At 42.3% G+C, this 21,101-nt stretch overlaps 2 protein-coding genes across 2 annotated transcripts; both read left to right on the forward strand.

Moving 5' to 3' along the window:
- The first annotated feature begins 49 nt into the window (after window positions 1–49).
- On the forward strand, window positions 50–11,119 carry nr1d4b (nuclear receptor subfamily 1, group D, member 4b). Its single transcript, XM_031747963.2, has 8 exons — window positions 50–714; window positions 6,389–6,700; window positions 6,810–6,898; window positions 7,017–7,161; window positions 8,551–9,116; window positions 9,219–9,404; window positions 9,498–9,708; window positions 9,810–11,119. The coding sequence occupies exons 1-8, from the start codon at window positions 696–698 to the stop codon at window positions 10,004–10,006; spliced, it is 1,725 nt and encodes a 574-aa protein (XP_031603823.1). The 5' UTR covers window positions 50–695; the 3' UTR covers window positions 10,007–11,119.
- Window positions 11,120–17,196: 6,077 nt separating this feature from the next.
- On the forward strand, window positions 17,197–20,740 carry faim2b (Fas apoptotic inhibitory molecule 2b). Its single transcript, XM_031747978.2, has 12 exons — window positions 17,197–17,415; window positions 17,851–17,896; window positions 18,170–18,237; window positions 18,338–18,402; window positions 18,521–18,574; window positions 18,680–18,730; window positions 18,857–18,896; window positions 19,000–19,037; window positions 19,119–19,206; window positions 19,292–19,387; window positions 19,595–19,648; window positions 19,762–20,740. Exons 1-12 carry the CDS (start codon window positions 17,401–17,403, stop codon window positions 19,909–19,911), a joined length of 765 nt encoding a protein of 254 aa, XP_031603838.2. The 5' UTR covers window positions 17,197–17,400; the 3' UTR covers window positions 19,912–20,740.
- Window positions 20,741–21,101: the final 361 nt, after the last annotated feature.

The following is a 21,101-nucleotide window of genomic DNA, read 5'->3' on the forward strand; positions in this document are numbered from 1 at the left end:
GTGTGAGGGGAGGAGTGGGGGTGAAATGTTGTCAGAGAGCGTGACACACAGAGGGAGGAAGAGAAAAGAGAGAGAGAGAGAGAGAGAGACATCCCTGATGCACACCAACAAACAGGAGGGACACACAAAAGGAGAGCAGGGAGGGAAGAAAAAAAATGGTCACATTTCTCAAGCACCTGAAAACGTGCTGGTTATTTTCGGACGCGTGTTGCTTATTGATGAGTGTGGGAGTGTTTAAACTACTTCCACTCTGATCATGTTTTCATGGTGACTGTACATGGCAAGCAGCTGAACGCGTTGGGACCACTGTAATTCAGAGAACACCCTTTTACACAGAGATCCGTCTGACATCACAGAGTGTACAGACAGGCAGTCGAGCTTCCCCGTGCGTCTGTTCACCTCGGGAAAATATCGGGATCAATAAGAGACCTGATCTGAATTGCTTTTAAATAGTTTATTACTTTTATTATTTCGTATTCTTCTTTTTTGGCTTACTGGGTTTTCTCAGGAACCCCAATGCCCTGCGCACTCTGCTTTTGGTCTGAGCTTTGGGATACACTCTATATGCCCTGGCAGTTCATGACTCTTTCACCTGTATCAACAAAACTCCTCGGTGACAAGAAGTGGCAGTCAGTTCAGCAGTAAACGCCTACAGTAATACGGAACAAACGAGCAACACCGATCGACTAGGAAACATGGAAAACAGTCCTGGTGGTAAGTAAGCTTTAAATTGTGTGGTCGGTGCTGAAAGCTGCTGGCAAGCAGCGCTGTCAGGTTTACTTTGAGGGTAATGGTGCTAGTGAGGACAGATGCCAGTGAGCTGCATTAGATCAAATATTGTTAATATTTAAGTAATATATAGAGTTTTACTGCCATTTTATTATTATTATTTTTAATTGTTGTCTGTTTGAGTCATGTCAGATCACTGCAGTTATTGAACATGTCTGATGCTTTGGGATTTTAATCCAGTTTAATTGCATCTTATGCTCCTTCTATTAGAATGTGTGATACCCAGAAAACTATTTAAGCTATAGGCAGTTGGAGTTTCTGTGCACTGTACTCTTGCCTATGACTGTAATTCAGCTGTGCTATCTCTGGCGTGTTGCCAGGTGCTTCTGGGCTGCGCACATCTGAGGATTTTGAGTGAGTGAGCTGAGCTCGGAGAGGGAAGTCCTCTCCTCCAGTCTTTGCGGCGGACTTCCGATTCTCTGCATGTAAACAAACTCACGTGAAGCGCGACCCTAAACGCCCCCTGACCGCGCACGTTGTCATCCCACAGCCTTCCCCACGTTTGGTCGTCCCACCATTATACTGCTAATTTAACGACAGGCTTATCTGCAGACAGATAAGGGACAATAACGGGCTGACCCACCCACGGTGCGTCCGCGTATTATGGATCTTGAAGTTATTGCTCCCGAAACCACTTCTGGATGTTTTCATCCAAGGGGAGGTTGTCAACTAACAAACATGTGATTCATTAGAAGTTTGCTGGTCACAAGCGTGGCACTTTCCCCCAAACACAAGTGAGGAGGCGATGTCAGGGAGGAGTCACGCCCACTGCTCCACAAACATGAAATCTGTGCCAAATTCTCCTTCCACACTGGCTCCAAGAGCCGCGCTTGGAGTAAACATGTAGTTCTGCCAGCCCCTGAATCACGATCTAAATGTAGCGGGAGCTGATGATGAATGAACAGATCATATCTGACTCATGAAATCGATAAGAGTTAAACCGCCTCCTATTTACTCCGTGGCTCACTGGCTGAGAGCGCCATTATTATAGGCGAACAGATAGATAAAAAGCAATAAAGCAGTGACGCTCTATTGATATAACGCTTTAAACCATTACAGCAACTTCACGCTGCACCTAGATCTCACGATATAATTTAAATCTAAACATCACGGGCATAAGTCCTTGGTCGACTGTGGCCATTTTAACCGTTCTTTCACGCGCTCTCCGCCTAGTGCACCCTGGGTAAAAAAAACCCGTTCGTGATGTTGCGAATCATGCACCTGATTTTTAATACGCAGCCACCCCGCCTCGAGCTGACAGCACGTGTACACAGCCTCAGTATCCACGTGCCGCGCATGATTCCAAGTACACTGCTCCCCTCACGGTTGTTCCTCTCTGTCGCGCATTGTGCGCGCGCTCAGCTCACACGGGGATTCCTCTTTATTCGTTGGTAGATTGGTCAGTGGGTCAGAGGGGTTTAACCAGCCTTCTCTTTCATATTAGTTACTATAGCTGATTTGAAATGTTCATTACTAATTAAAAGGAACGACTTTTTTTGGAGGTAGCCTATCACAGGATGTGGGATGTGAAAGAACATATTAACCTACATTTGCCTGCATGAACTTGTTTTTTGGGTGACAAGGCCAAGCCGTTTCAATTACACTCTGGTATTTCTATTTGGGCGGTGTAATGGAACAAAATAACATGATAAATACCAGACTGAAGTCATCATCATAGGAGCACTGAGCAGTTGTCACATGAACTAAGGCTAACCTTCACAATGTTGTCAATGAAATGATCAAAGGTCACTCCAACATGGACTGTTGATTGTTTTTCTTTTCATTCAGAATAAATAAAGTTGTTTAGATTGGCGCTTTGATGGGATGTTGTTGGTAATAACAGCACATAAACCCTTTCTGCAATAGAAAGGCCAAAGCATGTGAAAGGTTATTTATCATTTCTAAGGGTTACAGTTAAATCAGACGACACAACAAAACCTGTTCAGACTTCCTTTCACATTGTTTCAATATTACCGTATATGGATATTTATTTTAAAGGTGTCTCTATGAATAGTAACTAGTCAACCTTTCTGGATGATTTTCAATCCATCCATCCATTTTCTTCCGCTTATCCAATTCAGGGTCATGGTTGGGTTGGAGCCTATCCCACCTGTCACACGGAAGCAGGTGAGAGGTGGGGTACAGCCTGCACAGGTTGCCATTCTATAGCAATTCTAACACTCAGAGAGAGATAACCATTCATGCTCACAAAATCAGTAAACCTAGACTCTCCAATTAACCTAACGTACATGTCTTTGCATGGTGGGAGGGAGCTGGAGCACATGTGAGAAGCCATGCAGGCAAAAGGTGAAAATGCAAACTCCACATAGAAAGGCAGGTGGCTGGTGGATTCAAACCCAGGACCTTGCTTTGAGGCAACCATGGCACCACCATGCTGCCCATATTCAGTTTCACAGCAGTCAAATGGAAGATGAGTACTTTAATAAGTGTTCATCGTGTAATTGGGATATAATGTCATGGTATCAACCCGCTTCAGTGTGCCGTGACGTGTTCAACCTCACTCCTTTCAACTGAAAAAGTACCAGAAGGATTGTGGGTGCAGTAGTTGCATGACTAAGCTAATCAGTAGCAGTAGGAATCTGCAAAAGGAATGGTTAATGGTATGACTCTGTGATGAGAATGAATGCAGAGAAACACTGCAGCTGTTCATCACCAGCTCTCATGAACCCTGTAGTCTTCATGGAGTTTTACTCTCCTTGACCTCAAAGCATGATTATTGACCAAGTTATGAAAAATGCAACATGTTTAAGCAGATGAATGCATATGTTGGGCGCTAGCAGGAAAATGAAGCCAGATTCATTGTGTTAGATTAAAAAGAAAAAAAACACACAAAGATTTCACATTTCACATTAAAATCCTGACTATACTATAGACAGCATGTCACTCCTGAGAATAAATCCTTTTTTCTAGGCTACGTTTGCATGGCTCAGCCCCAAGGATCTACATGTAATCCTTTGAACTTGAGAACTCCTCAAACAAAGTTCAAACTGGGTCAACCTCTTCCATTATGTTAATTAAAAAAGATCTTCTCAAGTGCTTCTAATGTGAAAAAAAACTGCCCAATGTTCCTTCTAAGAACTATCGTCCATGAAAAACGCTTCATAAATAAGCTTATGGCATGAAGCCAGTAGTTGCACGTGGAGGGAGGCTTACTGTCCATGCACAGAGGTAAACGTTCACATGACAGAGGACAGTCAAGTTGCAGATGGAGCATGATTTCCACATTTTCTACAGGCGTCCGTGCATGCCCAGGGGGAGGGAACGCACGAGATGGGAAGTCAGAGAGAACTGGCAAAGAAAAAAAAAAGAAAAAAAAAGGAGGCGGTTGTATTGTTTATTCTGTAGTTCTTGTGGCTCTATGTGTATCCGCAAGTCACATGTTGTAACCTGTGCCTGAGCACAGCGGGGGTGACATTCCCGGAGCTCATTCCGTAGCCCAGTCAAGCCATATTCCAGGAAATCGTTACAAGCATTCAGAATATGGAATGTTTTTCTACTCGACGAGCGGGGCGGGGTTGTGACTTCTGAGCGTAGAAAGTGGGTGTGGAAGAGCCCGTGTGTCTGCAGGGTGTCACCCTGCCCTCCGCAGGTGAGCCACATGCCCATAAAACGTTATCTCTCTCACACAACATGCAGAAAAACTGAACAAGCAACATTTGTGTGCACAGAGAAGTAACCGCCTGCCCAGAGCTGCCACCCCACACGCACACACATATACGCGCATACTCTGTTGGAGCATTCAGTGTTGACACGTGTAAGCGGTGGAATTAAGGAGGCACTTAGAGCTAAACAGCAATCCAGCACGTGTTTTCTCAAGAAGAGAAAGCAAAAGAGACAGGGCACATTTTTCTCAAATGATTCCAGGTCCTTGAGAGAAAATGTGCACAGAATTACAGAGCAGACATTCTAATTATATTTACACCGCTTTGGATAACACTGCCACACACAGAGCAGGCATTTTTGACTTTGACTACACTAACCTGCTGGGTGGTATATTCACAGACCCGATACATTTCAAGTAGCTTGATACTGACCCACTAGGTATGATCACAATCGTAATGTGAGAATATCTGATGCAGTTTCTGGGTGAAGAATTGTGCGTGCAGGAACTGTTACAGTTGGCAGGTCTTCTCGGACATGTGACACAGTGATCTGATAAAAAATGAACAAGTGGTTCAAACTGTGAGCTAAATACAGAGGGGGGGTGGGGTGTACCAAAGTAAGCCTAAATCCATAAATTCTTTAAATTATTTGAAGAGATAATCACTCGCTTATATCACCATAAATTAAAATAATTATGGTAGCTTTAAAGGTAGGGAAAATTGCTTGGTGGGTTTTTCCTCCCTCTAGCCTGATTCATCAAAACACACACACAAAAAGCCCAATGTCAACCTTTGAAATTGTGTTAAAGTGTGAAAACAGTGACCGGCAACAACGTGACTGTTGCCCTCTGCGCAGTTTCTAGTGACTCAGTGGAATTCATTAACTTGCGCCGTTCCCCGCTTGCTCTCCTCCGTATCTCTAGCCACAGCATTAAAAGCCTTCTCCATTCCAAACGTGATCTGCCCTAGCGCTTGTTATGGCACTGCTGCTGTTGTTGTCTACACGGGACTGCGCAAAGAGCCTTGTGAGCCAGGCGGGAACTGTGTCAAGAGTCCATGTGAGCTCCTGGTCAGGTGGCTGGCGGATAGATGGGTCTGCAGGCCCAGAGCCGGAGAGGGGAGGGAGGAAGGGAGGAGGATAAGAGAAAAAGGGAGGGGGGAAAGGCGGAGGGAGCGTAGAAAGGACTCAGTTCTGAAAGCAAGCATGCAGGGAGCTGGCTGGCTCAGCCTGCACGTGAGGGGCAGTCTTTCATCTTGCGGGGAGGAACACTCTCTGCAAAGGAAAGGGCGGGGCTGGTGGTGGTGATGGAGGGGTTTGGGTGTTGTGTTTAGAGGTAATAGGGCATTTCCAACTGGTCTGACATCCCTAAACAAAGGCCTGTTTGTGAACTCACTGCGGCTCTCATTGTGAACATACAGTGACTTACTGTCATAATATGATATGATATGATGTATTTAACAGTGTTCCCTATTCCAGAAGGTTTGGTGTGTGTGATGTGATATATCATAGGCTATTTTATCAATAGTTTATGACAGTTTATGACAGTTGAGAGATGAAGATCTTTAACTAGATTGCATGCTGTGTCTATTTCAGTTACTACTTCTCCTATTTTTCTATCACTAATCAGTAAAAGCATTGTCAAGCAGGTTACTTGAAGGTATGATTTGGCATGACTCAGGCATTTTTTCCCTTATCTCATAGTTATCAGATTAAAAACTGAAAAGACAGCACACAAATATCCAGGTCAGACTTGTTGTTCCTCAAGCTGTCACTTTTCTTTCTTTCTTCTTTTTTCTTTTTTCTAAATTGTTCATCGGATCAAATTTCTGTTGTCCCAACATGGTCAGGGTTTTGTGTGCGTGTTTGCAAAAGTCTGCCAAGTAAGCTCAGATGAAAGCAGATGATTGCTCAACACTTCAACTCTCTACTAGTTTGTGCCTGTGCACTGAGTTTTGGACCCTCTGTGCTTTTTCAGGTGGTGTTATCCTGTACGCTGGCTCGTCTGGAAGTGCCAGTCCGAGTCCTGGCAGCCCGTCAAGTGGATACCAGACCCAGTCGCCCTCTTCCCACTCACAGCCTTCATCCCCGGAGGGTGTCTCCTTTCAGGAGATCGGAGCCCTGAAGCAAAGAGGGGAGCCAGGGGGAGGAACACCTTCCCCAAAAATGGTCTTTCAGTTTCCCGAAGTTAACAGTGCTCCAGCTGCGCAAATTACGACGGTGTCATCACCGACCTACAACCATCCCACCGTGGCCAAAAGGCCTTGTGGCTTCACTGGCACGTTCACCAGTAAGTACCTGCTCGCCACCCTCCTCCCTGTTCTCCTCCTTCCTTGGCCATCAGCAGTTTTTCATTGTGTTTCTTCATCTGACAACCGTTGTGACTTCCTCTTTCACAGAAACCGGAGGTATGGTGCTTCTGTGTAAGGTGTGTGGGGACATCGCATCTGGGTTCCATTATGGCGTGCATGCCTGCGAGGGCTGCAAGGTGAGACCAAAGAAAGATTATATTATGTCATGTCTTTCCTTTTCATTGTGTACAAAAAAACACAATGGCACAAAAGACACCCTTCACAGCCTCTATTCTTCCTACCCTCCTTCTGCAGGGTTTCTTCAGGCGCAGCATTCAGCAGAATATCCACTACAAGATGTGTGTGAAGAATGAAAACTGTCTCATCATGCGCATGAACCGTAACCGGTGCCAGCACTGCCGCTTCAAGAAGTGTCTCTCCGTGGGCATGTCCAGAGATGGTGAGAGATCATGTCATTGCATGAAGATATTTAGACATAAGTAAATTCAGATGGATTTATTCCCACCAGTATTTTACAAACAAGAGGGTTAAACAGAGAATCATTTTAATCCGCTTTGTACAAGATGCGAAAACAAAGTCCAAATTCATTTCGGTCACAGCTTACAACAAAAGCATACTCCCACTGTCGAAGCCACTTGCCTTACTCCTCATCAAAAAGTTGAATTTTCTACTTATCTCCTTTCCACTATTTCCTCCTCTTGACTTTGTCCTCCTCTGCCTCCCTTTCTCCTTGCGCTGCTCTCTGATTAATGGCAAGAGGAGCTGGAGAGTCCCAGTAGTCATCAGTCATGTAGAAACTGTGAAAAATACTAGTTTATTTTAGGAAATTGGGGCACAAAGTTGTTGATTACCCTTCCTGTTCGCAGTCACGTATGCTCTTTCCCGACACGGGCATTTCAAATCATTCGAGATTTAATGTTATTCTGTCCAGTTAATCACAAAAACATACACTGCTTAAATTTGAATATTAAACATATGATTGCAGGTAATCAGCTTTTGTGTTATTTTCACCTTCAGGAGTTAAATCTCCAGGGGAAGATGGCAAAACTAGGTGATAATAAATCAGTTTTTTTTCTTTCTGGTGCAAACATTTTTAGCTGACCCCCCCAAAAAAGCCAGAAGCGAGAAATCAACTGTTAATTCATCAGATTTGAGCCATTTATATTTTGTGAATAAGCACACAAAACAGCGTAAATGAACAATACAATAATAACAACATAATGTTCATGGGAAAAGTAGTTCCACCCACTTTCTGGTTTTCGGCTGATGTCTGCGACTCGCCAGCACGAAATTGATTTTTGATCAGCCGCCTTCGACCCTTTGTCTTTTCGGCTCTCTCACCTGCCTTTCCTTACCTCTGACCTTTCCGCTCATCACCCACTGTGTCACTCCGCTAATGACATCACGTTTGGTGGTATTGACCCAGTGACCTACTTCTAGAGGAAAAAAGAGAGAGCCAGCGCTTCACTGAAAGGCAGGAAGAGAAAGACTCGTGGGGGAGGAGGTGGTGTAGCATACAGTGTACTATAAATAGGACTGTCAGTGGAGGTAGGGCATCGAAGTGGGGGGAAGGGAGGAATGTAAAGGCTGAAGAGGAGGATGAAAAGATGGAGGCTTCTGGGTCTGTAGTATGGTGTAACAGCTGTGATGGAGAAAGAATAGTCAGAGACATATGAGACGTCTTGGGATTAGTAATACATTTAGATTAGAGTTTGAGAGTCACATGTATGATATTTGTTTGAATGTGAACATTTTACGGTTATAAGTGTCTCAGCACTTTAATGGACAGTGCTGTAAGATGCTCATTTATATCCTCTTTTGTCCTCAGCTGTGCGTTTTGGGCGTATTCCCAAGCGGGAGAAGCAGAGACTTTTGGATGAGATGCAGAGCTACATGAACAGTCTCAATGAATCGGCTTCCATGGAAATGGAGGTGTCACCTCCTCCCGACGCTCCATGCAGTCCACAGAACCAGACGAGTGAAGGAGCCGGCTCCATAATGCAGTCTTACCGCGGTAATGAGAAACCACTCAAGATGGCTGCTGGCAACGGCAACCTCGGCGCTTCCTCTTTCCAGAACAGCGCGGCGCAGGAGCCTGCCCTGTTGCACGCGACTGCCCAGACGCAGCACGCAGTTCAGGTGGAGCAGGCGAACCTGACAGCTAACTACCACGTCCCCCCAAACTTCCCCGTCCCACCTACCGGCAGCGAAAGCACCGCCAATGCAAACGTCGACAATGCCAAGTACACGTTCTCCTCCAATCGGAACCAGTGTCCTGTCAGCGGTAACATATCGTCTCAGGGCTACGCAGCCAATCAGAACAGTTTCCCAGCCAGAGAGTCCTCAAACCAAAACCAGTGTCCCTGGAAGCTGAACGGAGGAGCCAAGGTTCTGGTGAGTCTCCCTCTCCTTTTGACTCTATGAAAGCCTTTTTAAATTCCAGTCAATAAAAAGCCCATAATGCTCCTCTTTCTCCCTTTTCTCTGTCTTCTGCAGGCATGCCCACTCAATTCATGTCCTGTGGCTCCGGCCAGTCGCTCCAGTCAGGAGGTGTGGGAGTCTTTCTCCCAGTGCTTCACTCCTGCTGTTAAAGAAGTGGTGGAGTTTGCAAAGAGCATCCCAGGCTTCCAGACTCTCAGCCAGCATGATCAGGTCATGCTGCTCAAATCTGGTACTTTCCAGGTATGCCTCTTTGAATACGATTTGTGCATTTCGGGCTTTTTTTTAAACGTTTCTTTTTCCCTCGATGCTGAACTGCTCTTGTTTTGCTGACAGGTTCTTATGGTGAGGTTCTGCTCACTGTTTGACCCCAAAGAGAGGACGGTGACATTCCTCAACGGACAGACATACTCACTGGCATCCTTGAGAGCCCTTGGTATGGGCTCATTATTGGATTCCATGTTTGATTTCAGTGAGAAGCTAGGATCTTTGGGTCTGGAACCAGATGAGATGGCACTTTTTATGGCTGTCGTGCTCGTATCTGCTGGTAAGAGTCACACACCTATGTGCATACAAGCTCATACCTCTCACACAAACACATTTCTTATGTCTAATGCTACTTTGTTTCCTCCTTTTTTCTTGTTTTAGATCGCTCTGGTATAGTGGAGGTTGGCGCAGTAGAGCAATTGCAGGAGAATCTAATAAAAGCTCTGCGTTCACTCATCACCAGTCGCCGCCCAGATGACAGCACGCTCTTCCCAAAGTTGCTGCTTCGTCTGCCGGACCTGCGCACCCTGAATAACCAACACTCTGACAAGCTTTTAGCTTTCCGCATAGACCCTTGAGTTCAGACAGCTTAATGGGGTAACTGCCTCTGGGAACCGCCTTACTCCATATGCAGGCCTGGCTTGCTACTTTCCCTACACTGGCCGCTGCATGATGGACGGCAATTTTGAGAGATCTCCCAGGTCTGATGTTGCAAGAGAGACGGGGAAATATGAGCGAAGAACGCAGGCAGAGCAGAAGGTGGTGGAAGCTGATGAACATAAACCGATCTCTGCTCCAGTTGCTTCCAATTGGACTGCTAGAAAACTATTAAAACTGTAGAGTTCTTCCTTGAGTTTTTCGAGACAAAATCAAACCACCGTCGCTACTCCCTCTTGGAGTTTGTTTTTGATGTAAAGACCAAAAAAAGAAGGGAGAGCCCGTTGATCCTCATCAGACTTTTTTTGTTATCTCACAAAGCTAATGGAAAGGAAGCACATACTTTTTTGCCCAGAAGAAAGAAAAAGGACAGACATTCACCAATAACGATCTCTTACTGTAAATTCCTGCCACAAATGTAAAGGCACTTTTCATACATTGAGAAACCTCTTAAATCAACATATATATATATATATATATATATATATATATATATATAGCAATAGAAATGTCTAACACACAGTTTGTGTTTGCCCTGTTGAAATGACATAAGCTATTTTCACATCATGTTATCATGTGAGGAATCTTTATAGAAAAAAAATCACCCATTTGTGATTGAGAGATGTATACCATTTTTACGAAAATGAGACTGAGGTGCAATGTATTTGTACGCGGTGATCAGGGAGTAATTATTGGTCATTTTAGACCATGTCTGATGGCTTATATGATAAGATGTTCTGTTGTAAATTTTGTACAGAGCCGTTATTCTCGGTTTGTACCGGCGTTTGTTTGCAGATTCTTGGATATGTAAATGAAATTAGTATGGAGATTATTGTATGATGTCACACATGATTGATTTCTCTACAGGACGCAGCGTCTGAACGATGTGCTCCGAGTATAAACTTTTTATTTGAATATATAGCGTTGAAATAAATGTATTGTCAACGGACAGCATCGGCCTGTGAAATATTTTGTAAATGTTTTATGGTTACACCATAGATTACCATTATTAAATAATGTTATATAGCATCTTCTCCTTGTTCTCATCTCTTTTCATTTTCTTCCTTAATGCGATGCCGAGACATACCATACAGCCGTAGCCTAGCAACAGATGCAATGAGCCAATCGTGCTTCAGGTCTGAGAGCCACTGGGGGCTTTTATAATAACAAGAAACACCACTTGATTTTTGAGTGTGTGTGATAACAAATGCATGTAATTCCAAAGACTTATGGGAATACTGGGTGTTGTTCTTTGCTGAGAGCACACAGCGACCTTTTGTAGAGATGAGATGATAAGCAAACTGAAAGAGATAAACTGGATTCTGGTGAAGGATGAATGCAAATGTAGGACTAACAAGGCAGTTGGATCAAAATGTTCTTCATGAGTAAAGTCTTGTTACCAGACACAAGGCGAAGCCCTGGGGAAATCATATTGATATAAACATTTAAGAGCAAGTTCCATAAACTGCAGCTGTGCCTTTAATAAGGCTCCATAATGTGCTCAGTCACTGGCATTGCTTGTTTTAAAAGGAAATGATTTAGACAAGTGCGTCACACCCAGAATCATACATCACAATAGCACAGCTTCACAATTATATTTCTAGGTCTGACAGGTTTTTGACTGACTCGTGTATTTTCGACACAAACATACTAAAGAAGCTGTGACTGCTTGTAAGAATATAGTAGTCACAGATCCAACAGTAGTTCCACATTAGGTGAAAAAAATTAGCAATAGTACACATTTTCCTCGGTGCCAAGAGATGAAAAATGAGTACGAACCAGAAGCTGACATCTATTTATCTACGAACGCACCTGCACTTTTACTGTCATTGATCCATCAGAAAGAAATACTGGAAGTCTGCAACGGGGAGAGCCTATAGTCCCTAGGGGTGCTTTGTTCCAGTCATGCCCATAAATCATGCTGGTCTACGCCTGCCGCCTACTGGACAGCACAGTAACGGCAGGAGCACGTTTTAGCCTCCCACTAGATGTGTTACAAGTTGTAACACATCTGTCATATGTTAATCATACAAAAATACTGAATGGGCTACAACAAGACCATCACCAAAAAGCTTGGTGAGAAGGTAACAACTGTTGGTGTGATTATTTGGAAATGGAAGAAATATAAAATCCGTCTTCAATCCCCCTCAGTCTGAAGCTCCATTCAAGATCTTGCCTCATGGGGTGAGGATGATCAAGAGAAACGTGGTGCATCAGCCCAAAGGAGGAACGAGGAGCTTGGTAATGATCTGAATGCAGTTGGGACTACGGTCACCAAGAATACCATTTGTAACACTACACTGTAATGGATCCTGCAGCATCCGCCAGGTCCCCTCAAGAAGTACTTAAGAAAATGTTGTGGTCAGATGAAATCAAAATCAAGCTCAACACCATCCCCACAGTCAACCATGAAGGTGGAAACATTATGCTTTGGGACTGTTTTTCTGCTAAGGGTACAGGATGACTTCACTGCATTATGGAGTCAATAGACTTTAAAATCTTGGACAAGAACTTCCCTCCTTCAGCCAGAACATTAAAGTTTACAGTTACGCAAAACATACAGCCAAGGCAACAAAGGAGTCTCAAAAGAAGAAGACGAAGGATAAGAAGTGGCCTAGCTGATCTCCAGACCTCTGGAGGTCATTCTGTTATAACGCTGGACACTGGGGATAGCTCTACACTAATTTAACTGCTTTATATAAGAATAACCAGCATGTTCACAGCAATAGCTAGCAGTATAGCCACAATAGGTCATAGCCGCCAGATTACCCATAGGCAAAGCAAAATGACTGCCCTAGAAAAATCAGTTTAGGGGGGAAAATAGTTAAGGGAAAAAAGTTTTACCTTTGGTAAATCATCTGCAAGGTTTTGGTCACATAATCTTCTCCTGAAGGCTGAAAGTGCTCCTCCATCATACTTTCATTTTTACCAGGCAGATTAATCAACTTGAAAGTGGGCTGTTGTTTTCCTTTCCTTTTTCACTTTGTTATTATGTAACAGAATTAAAGGGCCCACAGAAACCCTTCCACCTACAACTTCACAAAATTATGACTTCAGTCTGCTGATGAAATCGGTGCTTCACTTAATCATACTTAGTAAACCCTGCAGGAAAACCGTATTTTCGTTTTACTTCCTTACTGTCAAATTCAATTTACAACCATCTCTGCAAGCAGTAATCACAGCCGAGATGAACTTTTAAATGTTCCCAGTTGTTTCAGTAATAGCAAATCATGCAAGGCCAACAACATTAGAAGTGTGGAGGTTTAGGTTGAGCCTAGACTAGACTACATAACCTCCTCTCACATCACGATTTGAAACAAACGGAACATACTGTCTTACCCCTCTCTCATTCTGGTTGACTTTTCTCTGGGCAATAAAAACAGAAAGCTTTTAAAAGTCTGGTATTTACTTTGTCAGTGATGCAGGTCTGGTCGCCACATGGGACATATTTCTCTTGGCTTCTTTCGCCATCTAGTGGTCACAGGAAACTTTGACGTTAGAATTAGTATGGAGTGAATCTGGGATTGTTGCCCCCAAGCGGCGGACAGACTGTCGTCTGTTGTGTCTTCGTAAACGGCCATCTCTCTCTCTCTCTCTCTCTCTCTCTCTCTCTCTCTTTTCTTTTAGTATTGTGTTATTGTGCTCTGGTTTAGGGAATAGCAAAATCAGAACAGTTTTATTATCATTATTTTTTCCGAAAATTTATCACATTACAATGCAAAAAAATATGAAACAAATTCATCACCATCAATCATTCTTGGCTGCAGTCAAACAAGCTCCATCACTCTTAATATATATAGTATATAGTGTACCTCCAACCTTTCTATTATTATATGTTTTCAAATGCTCCAGCTACCCATCTCACAAGCCCACCTTCGGACTGATGGCACTCCCTTTCACTTACAAACCGCCTAGAAGAATCTGCCTTGCTCTCATAATACTAGACTGAATCCAACTTCTTTTCTTTTCTTTCTTTTTTGTTGTTGTTGTTGTTGTTCCTGCCTGCTAATGTAGCAATCAGAATTGTTGTCTGACGACCAAAAAAGTGCCAAACAGATTTACTTTCTAAGGTGGACCATTTGCTATAATGAATGGATGGATGGTCTACTTGATAGTCATTTTTTATTAGAACTTTATTAGGATTTTATGAGTTATTACAATCACAACGGGCAATACTGAGAGATGGAAAAGAAAAATAGTAAAGAAAGAGAAGTTGGGGAGAAAGTTCACAGAAGGACAGGGAGAGAAAAATGGTAAAGGAGAGGGAGAGAGAGAGAACATCTGCTTCAACACCTGCTGAAGGAAGAAGCAAAAACAAAACAAAACAACAAAACCACAGCAGAGAAACCATGGTAACAAGCAACATACGTATAAGTAACAGCAAACAATAAATGTTACTGAACAGCACACAGTACTACTAACAGGAGATGTGTTTATAGGCAGCAGCCGACCAAGATAGTGTGTGTCTGAGTACCTGTTTGTACACCTTTGTGCACACCTGTGAGTGTTAATGCACTTGTGTTCAAGGTTTCTTCATTTAAGTGTCTAATAGTGTGTGTGGGGAACCAGGGCCACAGACATTCAGAGGCCCCCCAGAGCACAAGAGCCCCAGGAGGACCACCACAGTGACAATGGTGGACCCTAACCAGAGAAGACGAGAGGAGAGGGGGCAGTCACAGTGTAGAAGCCCAAGGGGGCCGTGGCGACTGGCCCGCAGGCTCACCACACAGCTGGCTGCGCCAGAGCAGACCGAGCTCCGGGCCCAGGGACCCAAGACCTGTGGGCAACCCCCCAGCATGTGTCCGACAGAGCCAGGAGGGCCAGGCTCCACCGAGCAGCTGCCGGCGTGAGCCAGTACACACCTGAGAACCCAGCCCCGGACACTGAGGACCACCAATGCACTGGCGGGTGGGGGGAATCTGAGATGTTGTGAGAGAGGCGGAGGTGGAGACCTGACCTGACACATAGACACAGACACAAACATGCATTCTCACCCTCACGCTCACACTTTCCGAACACGAAGACACACTCACACTCCCCATACACTACACAATATCACATGTCCTGACAAAACAAGTTTTACCTTAATGTGACATGACACACTGCTTTGCATAGGTCTTCATTTACCCCTAACTACTTTTGCTAAGAAAATGGGAAGGTGATGCTGTCATATATTGAAATGCAGAAACGCATGGACATTTAGTATATAAGACAAAAACAGAGTTAGCAAAGTACTATTGAGTTTGAAAGTCAATATTTTAGGTCCGCTTTTATTCACAATTTATTCACACAGCCTGAATTCTCTTAGACAAGCTTTCTAAAATAGGTAGTCTTCAGGAATAATCCTGTGGGCTTCTTGGAGAACATTTAAAGCACTTCTTTAGATGTTTTCTGCTTTCTGATCTCTGTCAAGACGAACAGAACAGAAGTGGCCTGGTCAAAGTCCCGACTCAAACCTGATAGAAATGCTTTGGTAAGACCTTGAACACTTCGTTCATGCTTGAAAAAGATTTAATGTGGCAGAAATAAAGCAGTTCTGCAAAGAAGAGTTCTTACTGCCACATGTCTTAATAACAAACAGTTATTAAGTTTAGGGAGAAATTACTTTTTCCACACAGGTTCATGCTGGTTTGGATAATTTTTAAAAATGAAATCATTATTGAAAAAGTGCATGTTATATTTACTAGGGTTAATTTTGTCTGGCTCCTTATTGATCTTGAAGGAGAGGTCAGAGGTCAAATGTGACATGATATCTTAAATCTTTAAATAGCGCTTTCTATATGTTGACAACACACTTCTAAGAATGAAGCTTTCTAAGCTATGAGGCTTTTTGTCAATTTTCAACCAATAAATCATTAAGTTGACCTTGGCAACGTTGGCGTGTGTAAGCCAGATTTTAATGGATTGTCAAAATGACCCCCTCTACACCCAACAAAGTGTTCTCAGAATTCATTCAAAACTTTCTGAGCTATTGTGCTTACAGGCAGAATGACACCTACTCTAGAGCAGAGCACGAGAGAAAACCAGTTCTTGGAAGCACGTTATAAAATCTCGCCAGAGATTAGACAAGAGCAGTTGAAAGTATTGTAGAGAGGCTTTGAGGTAACAGTTTTTTAAATTTTAATATTTATCTATTTATTTTTATAAAGATCTGTATTTATTTAAAGTGTACACATTTAGGGACTTGTTGTTGCAACATTTTCTAGATCCTGCATGATTTCCTCCTTATGGGAGACAAAGTAATCTCATCCTACTGACTGACGATGTTTAATTTGTGGCTGGAAACAAACTTCCAGTTGTGCATTTGAGAAAATATTGAATATTAATATAAACATTTTAATAAAGTATAAATGATTATGCACACAACTGTGCTTATTAAAGAGGGGAACCGTACAATACATCTGAGTAAAAGCAGATTAGAGGTGATCACTTGCCGGTAAATCTCAGTGTATTCTCCATAATGTTCTTAACTCCATGCTAATTAGTGCTGTGTGTCTGTTACTAAAGCAGTGCCTTACATAAAAACATGATGTCATTTGTTTACCCAACCTGTTTGCTAAAAATAAGCAAACAAAGAAAAGCTACTTCCAACTGTACCCTACTGTACTTTTACACCCACGCAGACAAATATGTCACCAGACTGATGGACCCACATTAATGCAATTGATTGGTAGTTTTTGATGGGTATAATATATCTGAATTTTCCAATAAATCTGTAAATATGTGTTTTTTAAAAATACATTTTTCTGTCATATCAACATTGCTGCACTGTTCTCTTTGTATTTTTTATACCTCAAAGTGGATTAAAATAATAATAGTAATATCATCTGTAGTTCAGACATGTAAATCTCTCTGCTTGCTTTGCACTATTATGAGTAATTGACCCTGAATTCTGTTCAGAACAATTGCCCCCCGTTAAGCAACAGCAGTGGCACAGTCTGGTGGGATCTGAGTGTTTGGGGCCTACCTGGACGTTGCTAGAACGACCTCTTTAGGGCTGGGATAGGGGTGGTGTGGGATCAGGGTTAGAGGGAGATTAACTACATGGCAGCCTATAAAGCTCCAGTGTAATCCGCACACTGCAGACAAAATCAGAGCAACAACTACTGCACAAACAACCTTTTTTTCCCCACTCACAACGGCTTTTGGAGCCACAGAAGCAACATCGAACGAAAGAAGAAGCCTAGGAACTGTGCATATTTGGCATTTAACAGCTTCGCATCATTAAATAAACAAAGGAACAAACCCATTTCACTAAGGATTTCAGGAGAGTGTTCCTTCATCAGAACCATAAAGGCGAATAAAGGGAAAAAACATGAAAAAGGGAAAGGTATGTTTTCATCTTTCCTGATTTAAAATAAAGCTATAACAAAATGCCTTCATTAAAGTGACAGATTTGTTTACATATGAGACGTGTTATTGTGAAAGATTGTTAGCATTATTAATATTTTTTTAGAGGCATGCTCTAAAAATCTTACAAACTCGATCAAAATCCAACATGATCAGAGAAACAGTTTAAAGGTTTTATGTCTATGAACATACTTACATACAGTTTATGTATATAATCCTTTGAGTTAATCAAACATGGGGGCTTTTATAGTCAGATCTGCAATGAAAAGTATCTCCTGTGCTATTTTGTTTTTTATTTAAATGTGCATATAAAGCAAAGGGGGTGTAGAATAGCTGGCACATGTCTAACACTGTACTGTGGCTGTAAACGCAGTTATTGTTCATTCATATACTAATTATGATTGCGTACCAGCAGGTGAGCAATGACAATGAGCCTCCCAGCTATCAAGAGGCAACAGCAGGTGAGTAAAGTATTCTGCTGGTTACAGATATGCGAACACTGGCTGTCCTGTAGTTTAGACCTGTAGTAGTCAAAGCTACGTGGTAAGAGGTGAAACAATGTGAATGAAAAATAATGTTAGTTTTTTGTTTAGCTTCATTTTAAATGCAAATAATACTCTTTTCATGACATTGCACTTAGTTATTAAAAATGATGTATGTAATCAGAGTAATGCTACAATGTGATGTCATGAAGCTCAGCTTTGAAACGCCTCCACCCTGCCTCTTTTTGTCAGGCTATGCTGAGATGGAGGCCCAGTTCGCCTGGGATGACAAGACCATCCGGCGGACTTTCATCAGGAAGGTACTGGAAGCAAAATGAACCCCAAACAAAACCCCATGAAAACATAAATTAATAAAAGGAAATGCCACATCGCTCTGACACAGCGTTTGTCCACCTGCAGGTTTACGCCATTCTCATGGTTCAGCTGTTTGTGACCATGGGCGTTGTTGGTCTCTTCACATTTTGGTAAGTACGTCTGTATTTATTCTGCTCAACTTTACTGTCATTTTCTAATAAAGCTCTTTCTACTTTATCCTATGAAGTACCAATTTACTTTTCTTTTTGGTTGCTGTTTTGATTTCAGTGAACCAGTGAGGTTTTTTATTCAGACTCACCCTGGCTTGTACTCGGCATCCTAGTAAGTAAAAAAACTAAACAAAAACAACAAAGATGAAAACTCACATTACACTCACATGAATTTCATTCACATTGTGAAATTGTCTCTGATCCTTTTTTCTTTTAGTCTCATGTTCTTTGCCACCTACATTGCACTGTCCTGCTGTGGAGACCTGAGGTAAACCGTCTTTGTAGAAATCAACAGCACAAAAAGTCAAGAAACATCTGGAAAGATGCTCTTTTGCAAAAACTCAAATTTATGTGTTTATAAATAACAAATCTACTGTCTTTTCTGTTGAAACAGGAGGCAGTTTCCTTGGAATATAATTCTTTTAGTCCTCTTTGTGAGTAACATGCAGTGTAAAATACAAACCTTATACAATAATACAGCCTGCCGTCACTCAGCTTCTATCCTAATAAGCCATTTTTATCAACTTTTCCCTACAGACTCTGAGTATGGCCTTCATGATGGGATTTTTGTCAAGGTAAATACACCTGCGGATTTAAGAACCATCAGTGTCTTTTCAAGCTGAAAGAGAAAATTTATATGTTTGTGCTTCCTCCAGCTTTTACAACACCAAGTCGGTGGTGCTGTGCCTGGGAATCACAGCTCTGGTGTGTCTTTCTGTCACCATCTTCAGCTTCCAGAGCAAGGTGCGAACTGCTTCAAACTAGAACTTCAAACTGCTTTGAACAAAACAAAACACAATAAAAGACACATCTTCTTCCTCTCTCGCAGATTGATGTCACCTCTTGTCAGGGAGTCCTGTTTTCTTTGTGTATGGTCATGCTCATCTGTGCCATCGCCATCTGTGTTGTCGTTCCTTTCGGATACGTGAGTTTAAACACGTACATCCTTCTAGAAGGAAACCAAATTAGCTGCGATTAATGGGTTAAACAAAAGTAGTTGGGTTAATGCGTCAGGTACTGCATTAATGGAAGAGGGATTAGCCTCAGATAATCTTGCACTGTGCTGTCTTGCTTAAATTAGCATTCCTGCTAGCCTTCTTAAAAGTGTTTTGTAATGCATTTTATCTCGCAGGTACCTTGGTTACATGCCACCTATGCTGTAATAGGAGCCATCCTCTTTACTCTGGTGAGAATCACACAGCCTACCCCCCTGTCTAGTTTCCAGCTAAGTTCTCAAATGATTACCTCGCGCTCACCTGCTCTCCTTGTTTTCTCCATTTGTGCCTTTCTCTGCCACAGTTCTTGGCATTCGACACTCAGATGCTCTTAGGAAACAAGCGCTACGCCATCAGTCCAGAGGAATACATCTTTGCCACGCTCAGCCTCTACCTGGACATTATCTACCTTTTCAGCTTCCTGTTACAGATCATGGGAGAAGGCCGGGAGTGAAGCCTGTTTTGCACGTTCCTCCTGCATGCTAAAGATGTTTCTCAGCTGAACTATTTGAACACTTGACTTGGATTTACCTCTCGACAGAACGACATGACTTCAAGGCTCATTGCAGCAATCTGTTTGCTCTTTCTTTAAGCGATGTGTTATCGATCTAACCTTTGTTTAACCTTTAAGTCTCTTCAGTTCATAATCTTCTTATCAAGGGAGACCCTGAAATCCCATCTTAAAATCCCATAGACTACAACGTCCAACTACTGCTAGGTGTTACCTTGGGAAATTGTGTGTTTTGAATGCCATTTTTGGAAGTGGATAAAAGCAGGTGCAAACAGAGTTGGATGCATCACTCTGTTTATTCAGCCTTGAGCCAATAATGGGGTTGAGTTTTAATTATTTGTTTCACATCCAATATGTAGATGTACTTTTATACTTGTTTTTACTTTTATTCATTTCATTATATATGATAGGTGTAGTGTATTATCAGTATGTACTGTATGTGTGTAAGCTCAGACTGGGCATTGGTATTTTGGAGGCAGCAGCTACTGTATGAGTCAACAGACTTTAAGATGTAAAGAAAGCAAACAGCAACCACAAAGGGAAAATGTATATAGAGTAAGTCAGAGTAAGAGAGTACATTTGGCTGTTAGAGATCTGTTTACACTGATGTTGAGAATTTACCGTGGCCTTTCAGCTGTTATAGAAAATAGTTTTGGATTAACAAGTTAATAATGGGAACGCTGGAAACTGTGTGTAATGAATAAAAAACATTATACATTTCTTTGCAAAGAACATGGGCTATGGACTTGTAAGTGGCAATGCAATTAAAGTAACTCATGAAACCTATCAAGTGTGTTAATTTTAATGTTACAGAATTAAACAATAATAACATTTCTTTACCGCTGTTCTATTGTATGTCTCTACAGAGAAAACTACACCATCCTTGTGGGGTTTGGAGTTGTGTGTACACTGACCAGTATTAGACACAACACGTTAATGGCACAGATTCAACGAGGTGGAGGAAACATTCCTCAGAGATTTTAGTCCATACTGGCATCAATGGTCTCTGATCAGTGGTTGTTCATCGATGGTCATAACATGCATATTAATGATCAAGAAACTGACCTCACAGCCCATTTTTCGTCAGTGGTGCTAGTTTCAGTCATTGTGTAAATGTTAACCATTTGAAACCT

This window comes from Oreochromis aureus, linkage group 5, assembly GCF_013358895.1.
Source record: "Oreochromis aureus strain Israel breed Guangdong linkage group 5, ZZ_aureus, whole genome shotgun sequence".
In the NCBI taxonomy this organism is placed as follows: domain Eukaryota; kingdom Metazoa; phylum Chordata; class Actinopteri; order Cichliformes; family Cichlidae; genus Oreochromis; species Oreochromis aureus.